General features: G+C 39.7%; 1 protein-coding gene across 4 annotated transcripts in view; it reads right to left on the bottom strand.

The window, feature by feature from the left end:
• The window catches only part of nhsb (Nance-Horan syndrome b (congenital cataracts and dental anomalies)), a 156,123-nt gene that overhangs the window by 26,316 nt on the left and 107,739 nt on the right, over window positions 1-22,068 (bottom strand). Inside the window, exon 1 of one of the 4 annotated variants that reach the window (XM_088599393.1) lies at window positions 20,984-21,222. The exons of the other annotated variants lie outside the window; for them this stretch is intronic. Within the exon in view, the coding sequence (XP_088455519.1) occupies window positions 20,984-21,020 (37 nt within the window). The 5' untranslated portion in view covers window positions 21,021-21,222. Of the gene's footprint in view, window positions 1-20,983; window positions 21,223-22,068 lie in introns of those variants that run through there. 4 annotated transcript variants of the gene reach the window in all.

Genomic DNA, 22,068 nt, shown 5'->3' with positions numbered 1-22,068 from the left:
TTTTCAAAAAGAACTCCATGGAAAGGGCTTCTGCTCTATTTAGCCGGCAATGCGCCGTCTGCTAATTTGAGCTCTTCTAGGCAGAGGAGACATACAGCAGGAGGAAGGTGAAATCTGGGAGCTACACGTGTAAGGAGTGTAGTCCAGAGTTTTCACAATGGGAAATTGCTTGGCTGTAACGGAGAAGCTGCCTTATGCTGCTCATTAATCCAAAACCATCTTCCCTTGCCAATTAGCTATGGCTTTCTATTAAGTATTTTACATCTGATTTTTTCTTTGTTTATTAGATGAAAAATGTTACAACTTGAGGTCAACATCTTCAGAGCGAACAGTAAAACAAAACCCAAAAGGACACAAAAGTAGAAACTACGTGGAAGTCAATTTAAAACCAAGAAGAGGAGCCACTTCTTATCCAAAGAGTTGTGGGAGCTTAGAACATGCTACTTAGGCATTTGGTTGGAGCCAATCCCTGGCTTCTTTCAAGAAATGATCGGATGTTGATTAGGACTTCAATCGATAAGGTCCTAATTACCAATTGGGCCATTTACTGTAGGTCAAAAGGGCTCCTCTCCTTTGCAACCTTTCGTTTTTTGTTCTGCTGATCACAGTCGCAAAATCCCAATCAGGTTTGCATAAATGTTGTGTGAATAAAGCTTTATGTCAATTGCAATATTTTCAAAGCCCACGTTTTATCAGCTCACCAAATGATAGGTCAGTCGAGCCATACACAGAGGAAATTGGCAGTTTAAGTCAAGGCTATAGGAAGCAATCTAGTTTGGGAGGAGACCCACAGGAGCTCAATCTATCTTTGATTGCTTATCATCACTGCAATGTGGTACCTGAACCCATGAGTCTTAAAGTCCAGGAAGAGGCTGCTCAGGTTGAACTCAGTGCTCAGTTCTGCAGCTCCCACTGATTTCTTCATCATATGTCTATTAGGATGTCAGACACCCCTTAAAGGGGAACTGCAATGCTATTTTCATTTTTTGCAGTTAGAAAGAATCATCATTGATGAGACCATTTCAAACTGCGATGGATGCAAAATGTACACAGTATGTCGTAAAACCTCCAATTTACATCACAATATAGATTAACTCTCCTGGCATGCGCAGCACCATATTCTGAGATTCAGAATGAGGCAAAAAAACTTTTGGTAACGTGTGCAGCCCCATGACATCGTAAACAAGCTGGCTTGTGATTCCATTACTTTTAATCCAATAGAAATATTGCTCTAAACTTCAAGACGGTTTTGCCGACAAATACTACTTACTTGTTCATTCTGTGTGCAGATTTATTTGCTCGTACATCACATTAGTCATTACAGTGACTAGTGAGCAGGAAGGGCCGCATCTTGTCGGGATTTGTTGGAACTCGAATGCGAGTTTGCGTCAATGTGGGGACTTACAGTATTTTCACATAGTTCACAATTTTGTGTTTAATTTGCAATTTGTATTTTTTTCCCTATAATGTCAATGCATTTATTTTGTTACCGAGATTTAACGACCAGTCCGAGAAATTGAGACTGCAGTTCCCCTTTAAAAAGCATTAGGTGGACATGAAATTGGAAAACGAAGGTGGGCTTGCATTTTATAAAGCAAATGATAACCAGAAAGAAAAGTGTTGTCATTTAACAGCAAAAGATGACACAAATCTGGGTAAATACCAGACAGGAAAGCACACTAAAATGTTAAAACAAAGAGAAAGGCTGCTGTTTATGTGCTTTTTTTCATATCACCAGCCTAGCTACCAGAAACACAAAAAGACATAAAGCGGGATAAAAGGAACCAAGCAGCTGGACACTTGAAAGAAGCCTTTCAAACATCCTAGAAAACCATCTAAGAAATCTCATACTAAAAATGGGAGAGTCCGCAGTAGCAGGCGAACATTCCTCCTCCGTAGTTCCTGGTGCCTGGTTCAGGTTGAAAGAGCTTGCTTACTGCACCATTGATCTCACTCATTTGCAATGAGTTGACTGTTCCAGAACACAAGATAATCTTTCCCTACTAAGGTTAAATGCAGAGCATGTGGGATACAGGCAATGTTATACACTGCAGAGAGGTTGACAGGAAAACAGACAAGAAAGGCAAAAACCAAAAGCTTGGTTTCTGTGTGTCCAGTCATAAGACCGGCAAGAGAAACACTTCAATGCTGCTTTCACACATAAATGAACATTTGTGAGATATTGATATTTATAGTGGGGAACCGGGACATCATTATCTTTGAAATGACAAAGCAAGTGAATAGCAAATGAGTATTTGATGACAGGACTATTCTTGATCACAAAGAAAGATTTTGTTTAGGGAAAACTATGGAAAACATTCATGGAAGGGGTATGTGAGCAGATGTAGTAGCTTCAAGGGAACTAAAGAGAAAAAAAAGTAGAACACCTCTTATCTTAGGTTTCAATTATTTAAAGCAACTGCTTAAGGGCACAGCAATTATTACTGAAAGTATACTGCTAGGCTCATGAAATTAACATTCAGCAATCATTGTCTCTTCTAATCTCTACCTCATGTGTCCAGAGTTTGACATATCACTCTCACTCAATCGTTTGAACATGTCACTTATATATTTCTAACAGAAGGCGGGCACCTTTAATCATGTCTTTGGAATAATGGAAAGAAGACAAGAGCTGGATTGCCTATATTATCAGACTCTAGAGGAGAAATGTAGATAAGGGAGCAGCATTTTTTCCCCTCTCTAAACCAGCATCTGCCCATTAGCATTCAATGTGCAGCCGTTTCCCCTGAATAACCCAAAGTCATCTGTATCCAAGCAACCCTTCAAATTTAATTTACACTGAATTGCCAGATCTTTATCAAACCATAATTACCGGCCTAATATGAAAGATACATTTTTTGGACTGCGTGCGTCTTGTAAGCATAACTAAGGAGGAAAAAAAATGAAGTTATCAAACAGGTTTATACGACACTGCAGAAGACTTTTAAAAAAACAGAGACGGGGAGCTGACAGAGGATATTTTGGGGAAGATGGGGTGATCCCCAAAAGAACACTGTAGTGATACGTGTATGTGTCGGATGAGTCAGGTTATGGCTATAAACTGAATCTACCAAGCTTGCAGTTGAAGTGCCACAGACCTATTTTTAATGACTGGGTTCCATCTTTACTGTGGCATGGTGGTTACCACTGTTGCTTCACAGCTCACAGCCTCCTGGGCTTGATTCTGCTCTGAGTCATCTATATATGGAAAGCCTGCAACTTCTCTGTGGCTCCTCTAAGTTGTCCCTTTCTGGGGGGGGGGGGATTGTTCCCATCATGACCAGTATTAATTATGTCACTAAAGCTAATCCAAATGGGAATAAAGGGCTGAATAGATTCGTCTCAGTTATAGTCTTTACGATGACGTGCTGTTCTAAAAAGTCAAGAAAACAGGCTCTTAAAGTTAGATTAGTATCAAAAGGTGGACTGCAGTCAACATGGGTTAATATTATGGAGTGCATAGTGAGAGATGGGAAAAAAACACAGAACATTCAGGGGCCAGTTCTTTATGGGGTTCAATGAGTAAAGTACTCCCTCTCACCCTCTCATACAGTACTCCTTCCTTTGCCAGGTCAGCGTGACTGGTGACGTTGAGAGCTAGGGCTTTCTGAGTCAGGAAATGGTCAGAAGCAATATCTGTCACTCATCCCAGAATTCCTTTGTTCACTACAGGACGTTCGGTGCCTGAGTTGACCAATGTGCAGCTTCTCTGCTAAGGGACAGCTGCCTAGAAAGTTTGCATCCACTGGCAAGGACCAGTGTCACCACTGATTTCCTGTGTGCGCTGCCTTCCAGCAGAGGGCTATAGTGCAGTGCAGCTTTAATCTGGGGGTCATAAGAAGGACTGTGGGCTAAGACTGAAGGTATTTCAGGGGTAATTACCCGAGCCCCCTGAACTTTAAACATACTCCCATTAGAACTCATGATATTTGCCAGACAATTCCCAGGCTCACATTTGTCAGGTAAAATAATTGCTGTTGTGTAATTTGAGACGCCTGTATTTTGACCACAACAAGGTCTAAAGAAAACAAAACAGAGTAACCTTGAGGGATATTGTTTAATCACCCACACCCAGGTTATCAGAGAGGCATTCCTCGGATGTAGCTGATAACCGAGCTTCCCTCCAAACTTTACAAATGCAGCTCGTTTGGCAGATATATCACCCGCAGCAATAGGCTCTCATCCTCCAGTTGCTTTCCAGGTGTAAAAGCCCACTCTACCCAGCTAAGACCTTGTCAATGACTACCTAAGCCCTGAGTATGCAGCATTCCAAAAATAATACATTTCTCAGCAACATTTCTGCAAACCAGCATTACTTCATATCATAAGGTAATAAGAAAAAAAATCCCCGGTCAGTACTGTTCAAGCTGTCCCCTTTTCATTTCAACAATTTACATTACTCCACAGTAAGTAAAATGATATTTCAGTCCCCACCAAGCACAAAAGTCAACTATATATGAAAAAAAATGTAATTACTATTTTAACCTTTCTACTCTTCAGACTTTGGTTTTTAAGTCAGATCTTCTTTTGTCTTTACATATACACATTACACAATAAAATGCAAGAATTACAGTTTGTATAGAATCTATGCTGTAACCTAGAGAAAGAAAAGACCAATGTTTTATTTTACACAGTAGCCACAGAACACCTCACAGTATCTGGAATGAATGCAGTACCAAAAATCACCAATTCCTCTGATAAAGCATTCTTTCAGGAACTATAGATGAGATCGTGACTATTTAACATAGAACTTGTTCACATTCTTTCACAGACAAAACCTGCTAAGCACTCATACTTATCGTCTTATAAACTGTGGTATCAAGCAGACAAGAGCCACATCTCCTTTTTAAGCCAAATTATCTTCACTGATAATTATACATACAGCGCTGTCCGTGGTGCATCCTGCTGTCCAAGTATCTTGCTTATTAGGGGCTGGATAGTCTTGGCACATTTGCATCTGAGAGCAGCATCTGCATTCTTGTCTTCCTGCACTGCAAGACTGTCATACCTTTGTACTTCCTCCCTCTCCTACACCTCCTCCTCCGTGCTCTGGATGGTTGCAGCATGCGCTGAGAGCTGCCCATCTCTCCCTCGGCCTGCCGCCTGCCGCGAGCTGCAAGCCTGCGCGCTGGCGGGGTCAGGAGCCGCGCAGCGCGGGCTGCAGCGGAGAGGCGGTGCGTCCTGCACTGTCACCAGCTCGCGTCCTCACTCCGCGCTGTCTGCAGAGTCAGCAGCAGCAGCAGCAGCAGCAGCAGCGGCTCAGGCAGCACAGCACACTGGCGCTAATCAGGGCTGCCGTTTCTCACGGATAATATTAGCTCTTCATACTAATACAGCGCTTTTCTGGACACTCCACTCACAGCTCTTTACAGGTAATGGGGACTCCCCTCCACCACCAATGTGCAGCCCCCACCTGGATGATGCGACAACAGCCACAGTGCACCAGTACACTCACCACACACCAGCTATCAGTGGGGAGGAAGAGGAGAACAGAGTGATGAAGTCAATCCATAGATGGGGATTACTAGGAGGCCATGATTGGTAAAGCCCAGAGGGAAATTTGGCCAGGACAGAGTGATGAAGTCAATCCATAGATGGGGATTACTAGGAGGCCATGATTGGTAAAGCCCAGAGGGAAATTTGGCCAGGATGCTGCAACCATCCAGAGCACGGAGGAGGAGGTGTAGGAGAGGGAGGAAGTACAAAGGTATGACAGTCTTGCAGTGCAGGAAGACAAGAATGCAGATGCTGCTCTCAGATGCAAATGTGCCAAGACTATCCAGTTACACCCCTACTCTTTTCGAAAAAATACCCTGGAATTTTTAAGAACCACGGAGAGTTAGGACTTTGGTTTTTCTCTCATCCGAAGGACGGAGCCTTTTTACAGTATAGTTTGCCTCATCAATATACTGGGGTATTAGGAACCACACAAACCACAGGGTGAGTGCGACCAACTGGCCCCACTAACACCTCTTCCAGCAGCAGCCTTAGTTTTTCCCAGGAGGTCTCCCATCCAGGTACAGTACTGGCCAGGTTCACACCTGCTGAGCTTCAGTGGGCTGGAATTCCTCAGGAGGTGTGTTCTCCAAAGGCACGCAGGTCTGTGAGGACCCCCTGCTTTTGGTCTCACCCTCAAGGGGCATCCAAATACCACCACGAAAAAATATTCAGCCCTCTTGGAGTCGATGGGATGGCTAAATTGGTTTCAAGTGTTTTCTGCTTCAGAGAGTTTGGACCTACCACCTCACTGGACAGTCTGGCATCAGTAATATCCTCCGTATTTCATTTTAATAGGTTGCATTCATATACAGTATATGACCCGTGCCTGACACATCTAACAGAGACATGAGAAATCGTTCTTTAATAGTTTTTTTTATTTTTTTAAACATGTTGCTAAACATAATTGCAATATTCAAGGAACTACAGTCAGCTCACAACTTTCAGAATCTGACAACAGTCTATGGTTGGTTTTGTTCTGCTATAACAGTCATAATGACAACAAAAATCATTACTCTGTATTGCTTCCTCTGAACTGGGCTTTATGTAGCCCGGATAATACTGATCTATTATATAACCCTAAGATCATATTATAGCATTCACAGGCCTTTATGAGCCCTTTTCCAAAAGACATAACTTTCATTCACTTTTTTCATATTAACACAAACCCTAATGTTAAATCTTACACTACTCCTAACCCTAATTCAAGCCACCATCCTAGCCCTAACCATAATCCTAACCGAAACCCAAAAAAGTCTATCTAGCAACAAATGTTTGATTGTGACAATCTATCATCTTTTATTTATGGATGGGAAAATAGCTTATCACTGAGGATAGTGTGTGGATGTATTCAAGTAGACACTATATGGAAGGTGATGCAAGGATTTGGATTTCTCAGACATTTTTACTGTGGTTAAGATTTACTGTGGATTTAGTATTAAAGAGACTATTTACACAAGCAGTGATTGCTACAATGCTAAGTTCAAGGTAACAAGAGCTGTTTTCTCACTATTCCTAAAAGCCTTGCATAAATTATTTTTTCAAACAAAATGGAATCTTAAGAACAGAAAAGGTTATTTTCCAGCTATAAGCAAAATTCAGTCTTAAACAGTGACTTCTGATAACAAGCAATCTATGCACACTCTGGGTATGCAGAGATATAAAGACCTCAGATACAGATACATTCTTAAAAAAGCTACATTTTACAAATCTAAAATAACTCTTTATTGCTCACTATTTTTCACATAAAAATGCAGATTTATAGATATATATATCAAATATATAATCAAATAATAAGAAAAAAAGGTTTCCTAATTAAGCTTCGGCCACATATAATGCAAAAAAACTGCCATATTCCTCGTCCCCCACATTATGAAAACACACATTGAACTTGAAAACGACTGTATACCCTTTTCTTTTCCATGCCATTGTAATACTTTATAGTAATATGAATTAAGAAGATTCAAAGAAATATACACCGAGCTTTCTATAAATCATAAATATATTTTGTCTCATTCTGTAGCGTGTTTCAAAGTTAATATTTATTTTTCTTTCTTTCAGTGGTGTATACTAGAATGCATAACTAGATTATAACATAATATGTCATTGAGGATCATGTCAAAATATACCGATGATATTCTCTAGAGGCCGAGATTAAAATAAATACTACTTGCATAAATATTAAAACAATGTTTTGAATACAGAATTGTGCTTCAACTCAGTGAATAATGAACACCTATATTGCCTGTTCTCAGTACACAAGAGACATTAACATTTCTCAGGTATTCCTCAATTAATAGGAAAATCTCTGCAGGTCACCTCAGGATGGTATCAAGGATATTCATTCTGGCCTCTCAAGAAGCTGCTTGTGAAGAAATCCCTGCACACAAAGAGCAACCAGTCTAACAGGGAATACAGCCAGAGTGCTGACAAGGGACAGAAAAAAACTGTGCTACACAGTGACTGATTTTATTTTGGTACAGTACTGCAGTCTACAGACTACGCTTTATCTGTTTAAACCAATACAGTAAAGAGCTATTTCTCCCCTTGCTGCGGAAAACAACAATTGGTATTCACCTAGTGATGCCTGTTATCTACTCCGCCTCCCTCCTAATCCACCGCCACCTCTACACACAGGCTGTACAGATGTTTCTGTGCTATCTAGTGCTGCCTGAATCTGTAATGCTCCACACTGCTGCATCTGCATTGCTCTGATATCAGAAGCGCACAGTGATCACTAATGCAAGCAAACACAGCAGCCACTACATCACTGCTATTACAGATGCAGAAGTCATTAGCAGTCAATAGTATTAAGGCAGCAAAATCTAGGTCAGGATTTCGAAAGAGCACTGCGGGCAAGATCTCTTAATGCAGTACTTGTTGCACTGGAGGAAAAGGCCATGTTGCTATACAGTACTTGTTTCTATAAACCACTTTTTGTGTTTTTTTTTCTCCTGCAGTCTAAGGTGCTAATAATGTGCAATGTTTTCTGTCTGACGGACTCCTGTCTGCTGAAATAAACATTATAATCCATATTCAGTTCCATAATATGTTCGTTTAAACTTTGTCTTTGTCATTAACAAAGATTTTGACAAATGACATTTATTCTGTCCATTCATCCATACATCTATAAATCTATGTGCCTGCTTTGGTCTCTTACAGCCAAACCATATTTCTAATACCGATTTAAATGTTCTGCAAGTCTTTTCATTCCTTTAACCTTAGAAAAACAAGTGAAAATTTGACTTTATGGCATACTGGTCATTTTAGATTACAAACGCATCATAGAACAGTGTGCACTGTTTTGATTACAGATAAGGCGAGATTAATTTCAGAGTGGATCTTTAGCTCCTGATTATGGCTCATATATTAGAATCCTCTGCACTGAATGCAGATGTACAGGTCAGTGACAGTCACTATGAGTCCTGATCAGTGATCCTGAGTTAGCTGCATGCAGTCAAGACAGACCAGAGGACAGAGGACTTTGAATTCCCTGTTTCAGCCACATAACAACAAACTCTGCTACAGGTTTGGTGTCTGCTGGAGTGGATGTTACCATTAGTACATGTGTCTGTCCTCCAGCTGACAAGACCTTTGCTTTTGACTTATTGGGATGACAATGAGAAGACAAACAAACACTCAGCCTGATGATGTGCCTTACTGTATGTGTGCTAAAATTAACACTGTTTTTCTTTTCACTGCGTGCTCTACTTGATTTTACCACTGTTACAAATTCTTTGTACTCAACAATTGAAACTGTACTGTAGAAACACACTAGGTGAGAAAGTCCAACTGCTGTGCAGCTCAAAGTGGACTAGTTTAAACAGGGCCTACTGTAAGTCTCCTGGATCAATCTATGCCTGTTATATGTTGTATCATTAGTCAGGCTGATTAACTATAAAAGGGAGTATTAACTAATGACTCTTAATTTAGAAAACAGTGAAAACCTTGTAAATAGTACCTTAGGTAAGCTTATAAAACTACTAAATAAAATAAAACAATTATCAAATAAATATTAAACAAGTGGAATTCTCAGCCTTCATAATGACAAAGCAAAATACACTAGCTGTCTGAGTAAAAGATAGTATAAACATATAACTGTGCACACTACCTGAATGTCATAATTAAAAATAATAACTTGTGTACATATCAATCCTTACAATCCTTCCTTTGGAATGTAAATCACCATATGAATGCAACTGATTAATTAATATCAAACCCAATGCCATTAAAATCTGAACTTAAAACTCTTAACATTGTAGACCTACAATTTGTACTGGTAATGTTAAATTCAAGAACCACCGAGTGGAACCATATTTGTAAAAAATGGACTACAGTTATCTATACACATGGGGACCAATTTGTCCAGCATTTGAAGATCATAGAGTCTTCCATTTGTTGCTTTTAGAGTTTGGTTATTTGACCTTGTAAGTTTACATAACTTACCATAACTAATTGTGCATATAATGGGGAGCATTTTCCGTTCCAACACAGCCTGCAATAGAGATTAAACGGAATAATCCTCCATATTTCAAAGCAGGTCTGGTTGTGTTTTCAAGAGTCACATGCAATTAAACGATGTAGCTAATACGTTTTTCTCATCAGTGGTTTTCTTTCATCTAAATACAGCTTGTTCACTCCTAGCTGTGACCTCTGTTCTCCCCTTGTCTTCTTGGCTTTGAGTTCAACAAACTGTGAAGGCTGAACTTGTGACCTTATGCCCTAAGTTCATTTCAGACCACTTCTGGGTTTTTATTCAAAAATGCCTAGATTAACCCATGACCTTTAACAATAGCTGATAACCACCAAAGTGTGTGTTAGACAAAGGCTGTTTTTATGTAAATGAATAATGAAATTAATAATTTAAAGATTGGTCAGGGAAGTCTGTTTCAGGAATTTTAGGTCAAACAGACGTCCAAACTGCTTAGAGAAAATTTAAAGTATTCGGTCTCTAAATCATGAACAATGATCACAATGATAGAATGAAATCGGAAAATATTTTATAACGTGCTACCATGTCACGAGTAATTATACATGAAAACATCTTAAACAAATCGAGAGGAAAAGAAAATCGTCAGAAATAACTGAGCTAATTTGTGATCATTTCACATAATAATGTTCCCAAAAATTAACACAATCTTTGCTTTACATATCTCACCAGACAACACACACACACACTTCAATTAAAAGGTATACCAAACCACATATAGCTGTACAGAAATTCTCCCCATTATCAGCTGCCAGTTTGGGGGCTTTATTACAGTATGATACACCTTGCCTTTGCACTAATATGGGGAACACACAGCAACACAGCAGCTGTTTAAGAGGTCACTTGATCATGTTAATGAGACATATTGTTGGTTGACAATATTTGAAAATGAGCTGGTAAAGCAAATTTTCCAGAACAATGATGGCACCTCATGCAGACAAGCTTATTGGGTCTTGAGGCTCAGAGTATTATTAGTTCACCAGTATTCTGGTCCTTCATCACTGGTGGTCTGTGTTCAGATCAGAAGTAAAACGCAGTTGCCATTTCTCTATTGCTCAGAGAACATTATCCACTGTGGGAAAAAAGACAAAACTCCTCAGGACTTAACTGTACAGGATAAATAAAGGATGAACGATCTCTAACTTGTTTTCAGTGTTAAAGCGATGTGAAAGTAATTGCCTTGTACTACTAGAAATAGCATTAATGACACTGGCAGTGAAATAAATGCTTTGAAATAGTCTTACCCTTTTTGCATAGGACAAGAGGCACATATTCTACATTAATGCTTTGATTTGCTTTGTTCACATGCCTTGGCATATAACAAAATCAGTTTAACTAAAAGTGACTGTGCTCAGGCTGATATGAACTCAGGGAAGTATGGTCATCTATGGGGAACTAAGGTACAGGGCAGTGAATGTCCAAGAAACCACAGAAAACAATGGATTCGTCTAAAGTGCAAAGTCATATTATAAAGGGGACACCAGAAAATATAAAAGAGGAAACTGAAGGCTTGCTTAGTGAGCATAACAGACCGCAGAATTATACTTCACAGCGTAACGCAAAACGAAAATGGAAAAGAGCACACCAAATCCTCAGGTCCACAAGATGAATCACCGTGGCATATTTCCGAATCTCTTCGAGACGTATGGCCTCCAGAGCAGTTATCAATCTGATGTTTAGCAGATGAGCGCATCTGCAACCCATTTCCTCAGAGCAGAAGCTCTGAAACCGCAATTTAATGTAGCTGCTGTTGGGCTGCAGCAGAAGTAGATGGGCTGTCTCACCTCTCTACTCCACTAAGTGTTACCAGCACACTTGGCTGACTCCTTGCTCTCCGGGTCCTTTGTTGTGAATCCAGCCCACTTTTGCAAGAGAACAATTTGCTTCCATCTGATGCCAAGGTTTGGAGATCAGCACAAAAGCAATAAGCTTTTTTTTCCCAAATAAATAAAAAAATGATAAAATGATCAAAAGCATTCTTCTGCACACCTAAAGGCACCTGCAGACGACATGAAGTGCCACTAACAAGAAAAAGGCTTTTTGTTTTCATTACATTGCAGGGATGAGATCAAATGAGGAAATAGTTAGAAATAAATCAGATGCCGGCAAGGTGAGGTGTGCTTTCTGAAGCAAGAATGTAAAGCCACACAATGTATTTAATTAACCTGAAAACAAAATAAACAAACAAATATGTCATGTTATGAACATGCTTCCATCACCTACAAAAGTATAAATAAAAAGTCAAGATATACAAAGTAATGAACATAATTTCATGATAAGTGTTGTTCTGCTCATACAAAGAACACAAACACGTCTAAGAAAGGACAATAAAGTCTGTAGTGTAATCAGATGCTGCTATTTCAATTGACCACATGTTGGTCCTCATCTTCTGATGCACTTACATGAATCCCAACACAAAGTGCGGAGCTAATGAGATAAAATGCTTGGGAATGTCCAAACTAAATTCAGTCAGCACAGGGTGACTGATGTTAAAGGTCAATGGAGGCAGCCACACTGATGAAGTGCATACAGCTGTCGGTCCGGAAAAAAAAAAAATTTGCATCTCATATTCTGTTGTTTGCCTTTTTTAGAAAGAATTGAAAATTCAACACATTGAAATCCAGTGGAGGCTGTGCAATTTCACCCATGCCAACACGTTCAAAAATGTTTTTAAAGAACTCTACATGTTACATTTCAGGAAAGAGGCATCGTATTGTGTAACACATACCATGTGACACTTCACGGTACTTTATAGACCTTTAGCTAGGTGATTACATGTTCTCTGTATTGCTTTACACTTATTGTACTGTTACATCTGCTTCCTTATGCCTTTGACAGAGTCACAATTAGTAAACCTGCAGGTCACTGATTTTGCAGTCTGTTTTCTTCAGCTGATTTTAATGCCCTAATAACAGTCTCTCCAAGCCAAGGTTCTAATTAAGCTGTTAGATCACAACCACCAGTATCTCAGCAGGGAACCTTTAAACTTGAACACGCTTAGTAGCCTTATCTCTCAGTGTTCTCAGTTCCCAGTGGTAGTCAGCACCTTCAGGCTTTTGAGAGGGTCTCAGGACCACTGTGGCCAGCATGTTAACCCTGCTTACCCCACATGTGGGCGCAACAAAGCCTTCAAAAACTCACAAACGAGCCCGCTCACTGTCGCAACTGCAGACACCAGCTGTAAACACTTAAAAACTATTAAGCAGAAATGTGATAATATGGATACCAGAAAAGACAGGACTCTCCTAATGACATTTTCTATTTGACAGTCAGAGATTTACAGCCCTCAGGAAAAAGCGACATGAGGCTCTGCTCTTGCATGAGCCAAGTTGGCCATTACCTGGCGGAAGATGGCTGACTTTATCTAAGCAGAGCCCTATGCAGTAAAGTGTAAAAATGTTTTAGCCTTCTCTCTCAGAAGTGTTTTTAGTGCGTACGCCTTAATTACAACAGAGAGCATGTATATTTTGAGGACAACAGGGAAAAGGGAGTCATATGAACCGGCAACAGGAAAGAGAGACCTCGGTTTTCCCAGTGGAAGAGGAATCATACTGTTTATCTGTGCAGGGCAGGCAGCTCCAGCCTCCTGCCCCTCCAGCTATCTTTACCACCTGCTTCTTCCCTTTGGAGAATCTGCACAAAGCCCAGTGCGTGATGACAGAGCAGTATTAAAGAAAGTCAAATTGATCTTCCCAAACCGCAGTTCAAAGAACAAACAATCTTTATTATAACCGACCCAAGCGCACCTTCTCAGTCTGATCCTGTGGTTTGCCTTCATAGGTCCTCATCTGCTTCTGATTCTGTACCCTTGTAATCCCTTAAAACGACTGTGGTTTAAACCTCCTTTCCAACCAATTTCTCAGTCAGGGCCAAATCAAGGCTTGCTATCTCTTGATTAAATTGTGTTTAAAAGAGTAAGAATCATATAAAATATGTGGGGTTTTTTCAAGACTGTTGTATGCCACTATACGTTTTATGTTTTGATCAGGTATCAGATACATATTTTCCTGAATCTTAAAAGATATTTTTATTTCCCTTCCTAAATAGTAGTAAACACTCTAAAAAGAGATCAAATACCACTATACCACACCTGCCTCTCTTTTTCAGTAGGCTATACAACTGAGTGCATTCTAGTGCATCTTAATAAGTATATAAAGCTCACCAGAAACAAACACAGTTGCTGTATTGTCTTACAACTAAGAGATATGAATAAGGAAAACTGAGTTTCATTTGAGCCGTAATCTTTTAAATCTGAGTCTGGTCTATAAACTAGAAGCTTTTAAACATACAACATATGATGTATCTTTTCAGATATACACTGTCAGTGCCCCAATTGCATGAGTAAGTAACACACAACTTACATTAAAAGTGTATGTAACAAAATAATCATAGGACACTACAAATATTGTACCATTATTATCATTATTCTACAGTTTGAGTTGAGATGGTTTCAAGTAAATGGATACATTCATCCTATGCAATGTAAAGTTCAATTATTTATGTCATACATAAAACTTTTCTCAGTTACGGGAGGGTTTTGTTTATTGGACTAATCCAAACCAAGAATGTGTTACCGCACACAGCTGAAAGAATTTACAACACTGACAAGAACATACCATGAATTTATAAGAAATGATTGGTGCTGACACAGTATGGAATGTGCTTTAGTATTTCTAATGTAACACACTGGAGCTTTCACAACCTTTTTTAATTTATTGCACAGATTGCTCTCCATTCTGCAGGCTTCTATTATCAGCAGAGGTTCTCTGTGATTAACAGCCTGGACTGGCTACAGCTGGCTCTAAGTAAATACACTTAAAGCACACAAAAAACACAGCCTAGCACAGAGGGACAATGTTATGCAAATCTGACAATGCCATAACCATTCCAAAATCTGACAAAGTATAACGGAGACATCAAAACAATACGATCTAATTCAATACACAATATATTAAAAACATGAGTACTTGCTTTGTTTGAAAGTACATTAAATAGTGAAAGCAGTTGTTTCTGTCTTGAAGCATTTGTGTGAAAACCCGAAATCCTAGGCAGAAACGGATCTCTGCTGTGTGCCTTTTTTCCACCAAATTAGCAAAATCAGAGTGATTACTGGCACAAAGGAATGCATGGCATGATTCATCCACAGAGAAGTTTTCAGAAATAGGCTCAACAGGGGCTCATGTAACACAGTGAGGTTCAGCTGACTTCCTACAGTTTTATGAATAAACAGTTACAGGTCAGCTTCCAAGCCTGCTGATGCTGCAAAGAATGAAAACCAAATATGAGATCTTGAGGTAACTGGATTTTTAACTAAGGGGGGAAAGTAAGCCTTTGAGGCAGTTGTAATGTTTAATAATTACATTAAATAATCAAACACATGAACTATGCTGTATAATAGATGATAACAGTATCAAGTAATAATAAGCATGACAAGAGATAATAATTTTAAGAGCAATTATAAACTTAATTATTATTATTTTCAGGTGTTACTTAGAAATTTCACACATTTGCTTTTTGAAAAATCACTTTCCATCACTATGTTGATTTTTTTGAAGCAGCATAAAGGCGAGAACAAGCTATAGGTCTTAATCAGGAATTGAAGAAAAATGTGTTTACTTTATGCTCCACTCTGAAGGTGCAGGTCTTAGTTCCTGTGTTGCCATGGCTACCTCAGGCTAACTGACACCTTTTCAGTCATTTCTGCTGAGTACCCCAGAGTACCCAGGTCTATAAATCTAAACAGATAGGGAAGGGGGCAAAAGGAAGGGGGCAATTTAAAAAACAAAAGTATATGCTTTACATCTAATTAGCTTTAAGCAAAGAAGGAGAAGGAGGTCAAATCCTAATTTTGCCCATGTCTGCCTAAAATGTATAAATATCTCACTTCTGGTTTTCTCACTTATGTTTTTCTTTTTTACATCGCTCCCTCCTCCCCATCTTCATCCTTACTGCAGCTCCCTGGCTCATTCCTCAATAAAGGAGGGAGGGGCGGTTTTGTTAACCTTGTCCTTATGGAAAGGGTGTTGTTTTCCTCATCTGAATTTCACAGCTACTACACACTTAGTATTTGACTGAACTAATGTTTAGTCCACTTAAAAATAAGAATGGAACATGATCATCACATCTATGTTTTTGCTCATGTTAACTTAAGGTTACTCTGTGTTAACAAGGAAGGTTAGGAACATTTTTATTCAACCAGACTACTAAATTATAAAAACAGTGTTTACTTATTTTCATCTAGAGCTCTGTCAACAAAAAACAAACAGTACAAAATCAAACAGAAATTGTTACAAATGAAGAGACAGCTGACTGTGGAAAATGCAGTTAGAATTAGAACGTTCTACTAGTTGACCAGTGAATCCTTTTGTTCCAAATAATCGATGCAACCATGTCTCACTAATTGTAAACAATACATTCATGCACACATTTACAATTGTTCTATAGTGTTTGAATGGCTTCAAATCTATTTTTGAAAAAAAAAAAGCATAGCTTACCAGAAAACCACAGACAAAAAACTGCACATGAACACAAAGAACTTTCAATGTTTAATATTATGTTAGGGTTTTTGGCTGTCTCAGACAGCAATGTTTATCTTTCCTCTCAGCACCTTGTCTAACTTTGTGCGAGGCTTTACACTAACTTTAATTTGCTTTATGACAGGTTACCCAGACCATTTCTGCGTACAATATGGATGCCGACAGATTGACCTCTTCAGTGGCACAGAAATTCCACTTTCTAGCCTGATCTCAATAAGATTTCAAAACCTAAGCAGGTCTGGGCCTGGTCAGTACTGCAAGGAGACTTTTAAGGAAATTCAGGCTGCTGCTACAAGAGTCTATGGTGTACCAGTAGATGGCGCACTTCCCTCTAGATCGGAATTTCTCATCTAAACCCCAAGCATGTTAACTGGGGACACTGTGCTTCAGGAGGTGCTATCCTTCAGATAAGACATTAAGCTGAAGTTCTAACTACTTGTTCATTAAAGTGAAAGAAACTTGCTTGAAAGAGTAGGGGTGTTGACCCAGATGTTCTGGCTAAATTCCTGCTAAGTCCCAACTGCCTAAAGTCCCCCATTCAATCACTTGGTAAAATAATATTTCAATCAGCCTGACCTGTTATGTATCAGAGCTACTGCAGTAGAGGCTTCATGGGTGGCCTTGTAGCTTTGACATCCTTAGCGATGAAAAACTGTATTATTATTATATCTGCTCCAATCACCTCTTCTAATCATGCTTTAGGTGTTAGAACTACGTGTTATAGGCAGCTTTCATGATTAGGGTTGATTACAGATGTGAGGTATGGAGAAATATCTATCCTGAGCAGGTATCCTGCCTTCAGTGATAGAATGCTTTGGTAGTTAAGAATTCCACAGCTTGTATAACCAGGTGCTGAAAGTTGCATAAGGCATGTAGCTGGGACGACCTCCTGTCCTCTCAGACAAAGGAAGAAGCTGAATCGCAGTCTGACGTACCCCAGCCATGCTGTATCAGGGATGCGTACTGAAGAATGTTGTGCTGTAGCTCAGAGTGGTCACAGGTCACTCTAGACCCTTGCCAGTACCCCTTAAAGCAGCCAGAATACACAAGTGAGACAACAAAGACAGTCTGCAGGAGGAACTGGGCAGTCAACACGAGACAAAGCCCTGTGAACTCCCTGCAGCAGAACTCTCTTTACCTGCTGCAATTTTATTACACATTTCTGGAAGACATTCAGACACGAGTCAGAGAGGCCATGTCTTGACATGTAGGGTCGGTGGGGTGGCTCTGTGGCTAAGGATCTGCACCTGTGACTGGAAGGTTGCTGGTTTGGTTGCTGGCAGAGAAATCCTGAGCAAGGCCCTTAAACCCAACTGCTCCAGGGGCGCCATATAAATGGCTGACCCTGTGCTCTGACCCCAACCTTCTCTCCCCGTCTGTGTGTCTCATGGATATGTGAAAAGACAAATTCCTAATACAAGAAATTGTCTATGACCAATAAAAAGATCTTATCTTATCTTTGTCCTTGGATATTTAATTGGATTCACATGCCACTTTATTTCATTTTTATTTAACACAATTTTTTTAGCTTGAAGTGGAGGGTCCAGAAAAGTGGTTTATAAGTGTAAGGATTATATTTTTTTGTTTAAAGCCCACTGGTAAATGGGGAACTGTTTATGGGACCACATAAATTTGATTGGTATTGACCCATTCAAAGAAGCCAATTTTCTTTTAAACTGTGTCAACAAGACTTTGATCCCAAAAGCCTGAACCGAACAGTTGTAAAGTGTGAAAGGAGATGTCTTTCAAGCTGTTAGCTAATCAAAGACCAGACATCTACTTCACTACAGATGGAAGATAGGACTATACTGCATAAACCCTTCTTATACTACTAGGTTTGAACACCTCAGCAAGGTACTCAGGAGGAAATGGGAAATAAAGACTTATAATCATATGCACAATCAAAGCTTATTTGAACTCTCCAATTTCAGAACTTTCCAGGCACTGTTTATTACAATGACATGTATTCCAAGTTGCATAGATAATATAAAATGAAAAATAATTCATTCCCTACCCTTTTCTGCAGTTTGTGACATACCGTTAAGGTGGCCTTAGAACTTTGGAATGCGCCTGTAATTTCTGTAGATATTGTTCATCACTTTTGACAGGATAATCAAAAGTTTTATGATGCTTTTCTACAAAGCTAAAAAGGACCATCACCTACATGTCTGCACATCTTTCCTGTCCGCCGAAATGGCGCTGTCATTAGTTAGCACTGAGGGACGTCCATAAGAACAGGGCTTAGGAGTCAGGATGTGAGTGACATCCCCATCAGCTTCCAGCTCTCCTGCTGGGACGTGAACTCGTGGTCCTTCTCATTAAAGAGGCCGCTCGAGCTCCAGCCTAGCGGGTCTGTGCTGAGGTTGTGGAGGTTTACATGAGATTCAGTTCAGCTAAGTGGACTGCGTTACTAATGTGCTGAACCGCAGGGCTCCACCAGGGACTGGGCTCTGCAAAAAGGCTTTCTAAGAGTTGGAGTGACTTTGGCTAGCTGCTAAGAGATCAAGAGCTGCAACACAGCCCTGTCGAAGACAGAATTCATATCACTGGCAGTTCCCTGTTGTTTAATTTCTGTCAAATCTTTGCGACTTTAATTTTGCATGACTTCCTGGTGGCATTTTCACTTCGACTGCCTTTGACATGCAAACTCACTGTTCGAGGAAAATCAGCTTTAAAGGTGACACTACCAAACCTAAAGCCAGGACATGTAAATTGGAAGTAATATTAGCTTCTGTGGAGCTATAAAAGTCAAGCAAATAGCATTTAGGTTTACAGCATGCAGTTTTATTTACAGTATTTCAGTCATTCAGGCTTTATAATTCAATTTAGTTGCAAGTGTGATGTTACACTCACAGGCAGCCTGCTACTTTACTAGTCAGACAATCAATGGACTGCACGTATAAAAACTTAACACGTCATCACAAGTGAGACCCACAGAGGCCATCCCAACAATCTCAGTATGTTCTCAACACAAACCAAAGAGCCCAGATGGCTGGAAAAACCCAGCAGAAACAAAAACTAAATGAACCTCCACCCTTAATAAGTTAAATTAAAAAAAAGATGTGGTTTCTGGTGCTTAGACCAATCATATATATAAATGTATGTTGCCAGCAAAAGATATCCCTGGTAAAATATATATACCAATAAACATACCTTACAGTCTCAGAGCAAATAAATGTGCAGTGTATCATACAGTGTATTGCTATCCTTTAAGGCTGATTTTTAGGGTTTAAAAAAACTTTTGCGTTTTGGACAGCATAAAGAAAACACACAAAAAAAACAATTTTAAGAAAATCCCAAAATAAGCCAGAGATAACTAATTAAGTAACCATGTCATCTCAAAGTGACAGAAGGGAAATTGGACTTACAGTATAAAGGAATCTTCCACAAAGTAAAACACCAGCAAGTTCTCGGTTTTACAACTGTACCAATGTAGGCCCCTTTTGGATTAAGTAAACAAACACTTTCAAGTGTTGCTCTTCAATTATCTATCACAGCAGAAATGTTAATAAACAATGATTATAAATGCTGTCTACTAAGCAAATGGTAGTCCAGGTTCTAATTAGAGCAACTGCCATACTGCTAACCTGACTGTTGTTTCTATACTTCATAAATAAGAAGCTATTGCTACAGAAATAGTGCAGGGAAACCACCAGCTACAAATTAAAAGTTGCTTTGCAATAGGGCTCTCTGTGGTTTCAGAACGTCTTTTAAACGTTTAAGACAACAGAAATTCAGTTCTATTCTTGCACGAAGAAGCACCTATAAACCATTTTAAACTACTGTACTGTCGACTTTATAAAAGTATTTTCTCATTCAAGATTGGAAGACATAGTATTTTATAGAAATAAATAAATGCAGTTTAAAATTTGTGAATGCAGAGCACTGAATAAAGAGAGAAGTACAGGTACAGTGACTTGCTTTCTGATACTCTGTGTGATCTCTGCTTTCCGTCTGCCTTCGCCCGCCACAGATAAGATCCATGAATTTCTCAGCTGCTGATCCTGTCCTAGTGCTTTTTCACAGGTCATGGGAGTTAACCAGCCCGGTTATCAATTACTATGTCTTAGACTTAGAGGATAAAACAGCACACCACAGAAAACAAAACTAATCAAGCTAAGGAGTAAAGTTTCGACACGTCGACATGTTTGCATTTTTACTACGGCACAATATTTGACTAGCAGAGAAGAATCAGGAAGCAGCTGGATCTGTGACACTCTGGGATCAGGATCCCGCAATGTGAACGAAATAAACGCCAATTAGCTCTAAAGCTCTAAACACTGAGACAAACACAAAATGTCCACTAAGAAGAGACAGCTTTGTATTTTACACCAATAGAGAGCTTAAGAGTCTGTCGGCTTAAGTTTAAGTTCCGTTACACAATATTCGGATCAGCTTTGAAAGGTGCATCACAGTTCCTCTTTAACACCTCGAAAAGAACAGATGACATAAACTTCAGTACCTTTAGACCTCAGCAGCACACAGCACCCCAGGGCCATAACTGTGGAAGCCCCTGCCCGCGGTGGTCAGCAGACATCAAGGAAACACTTTCACACAGGCCCACTGTCCTCCTTCTGTTCCTGCTCTCATCTGCATCTCAAGGCAAGACCTGCCTCAAGTGTGCAGACACACTCTCTGCCGGAGAGACTCTGCTGACTGACTGAACTCTGACTGAAACATCTGCCGGCCTCCACTGACACCCCCTCCCCCCTCAGCTCACCTCACCCCACCCCCGACAAGAGCTGCAGATGGTTCAGTCCTGCTCCAACTTGGGCCTTCTCTAATCCCTTTATGGTCCAGTAGAGGAGCAGGCATGTGCATGAACACTAATCCCATGGTGCTGAAAAAAGTGTTGGCTAGTTAACCCTTCCTGCCACTGCGTTGTGCTAATGTAATGTAATGCTAATGTTAACGTAGCCCATAGGAATTTGGCCTTTTCTGCAAACCCACCTGTGCCTAAGGGATTGATCCTTTACTCATAAGGTCTCAGAGGCATTCTTTAAAACAAATAATAATGTCAAGTTAGGAAACTCATTAGGAAACTGCACTGTTCACTGTAACTTGCATTTATACATTTGACTAATGCTTGGTTAAGGTCAGTCAAAGTCAAAAGGAGAACTAAAGGACACGGCAAAAGTCATGTTTCTGCATTTATCTTATAAAAAGAAGAAAGCTAAAACTGACACCACTGCAAAATGGGTCTGCTTTTGAAGTGAACTGTTCATGTAAGTTATAACTTACAGGTATTACTTATAGTTTTCCTACATGTCAATTCACTTTTGCTGGAACACTGCGTAGTGAAAATTGACAACACCTCTGAAAGTTCTGCCATTTTAGCAGTGTAAATAATTTGTTTCCCTAAAGCACTTTCCACTTTCGTACACTGAGCAAAGAAGAGGCTAAAGTTTTAAGACTGAAACCAGAGGCAGTCTCTGATATTTGTCTTTAGCTGATAAGATTCTGAAAATATTCTTTTTCTGCTCTGTACTTGTTGCAACAGTTGCTTCCTTCCTTTTCCTCAGTGTTCATTTGCCTAAATTTGACAAG

The sequence above is a fragment of the Lepisosteus platostomus genome, chromosome 2, assembly GCF_059453375.1.
Source record: "Lepisosteus platostomus isolate fLepPlt1 chromosome 2, fLepPlt1.hap1, whole genome shotgun sequence".
Lineage (NCBI taxonomy): Eukaryota > Metazoa > Chordata > Actinopteri > Semionotiformes > Lepisosteidae > Lepisosteus > Lepisosteus platostomus.
This window is presented reverse-complemented; position numbering and strand designations above follow the sequence as displayed.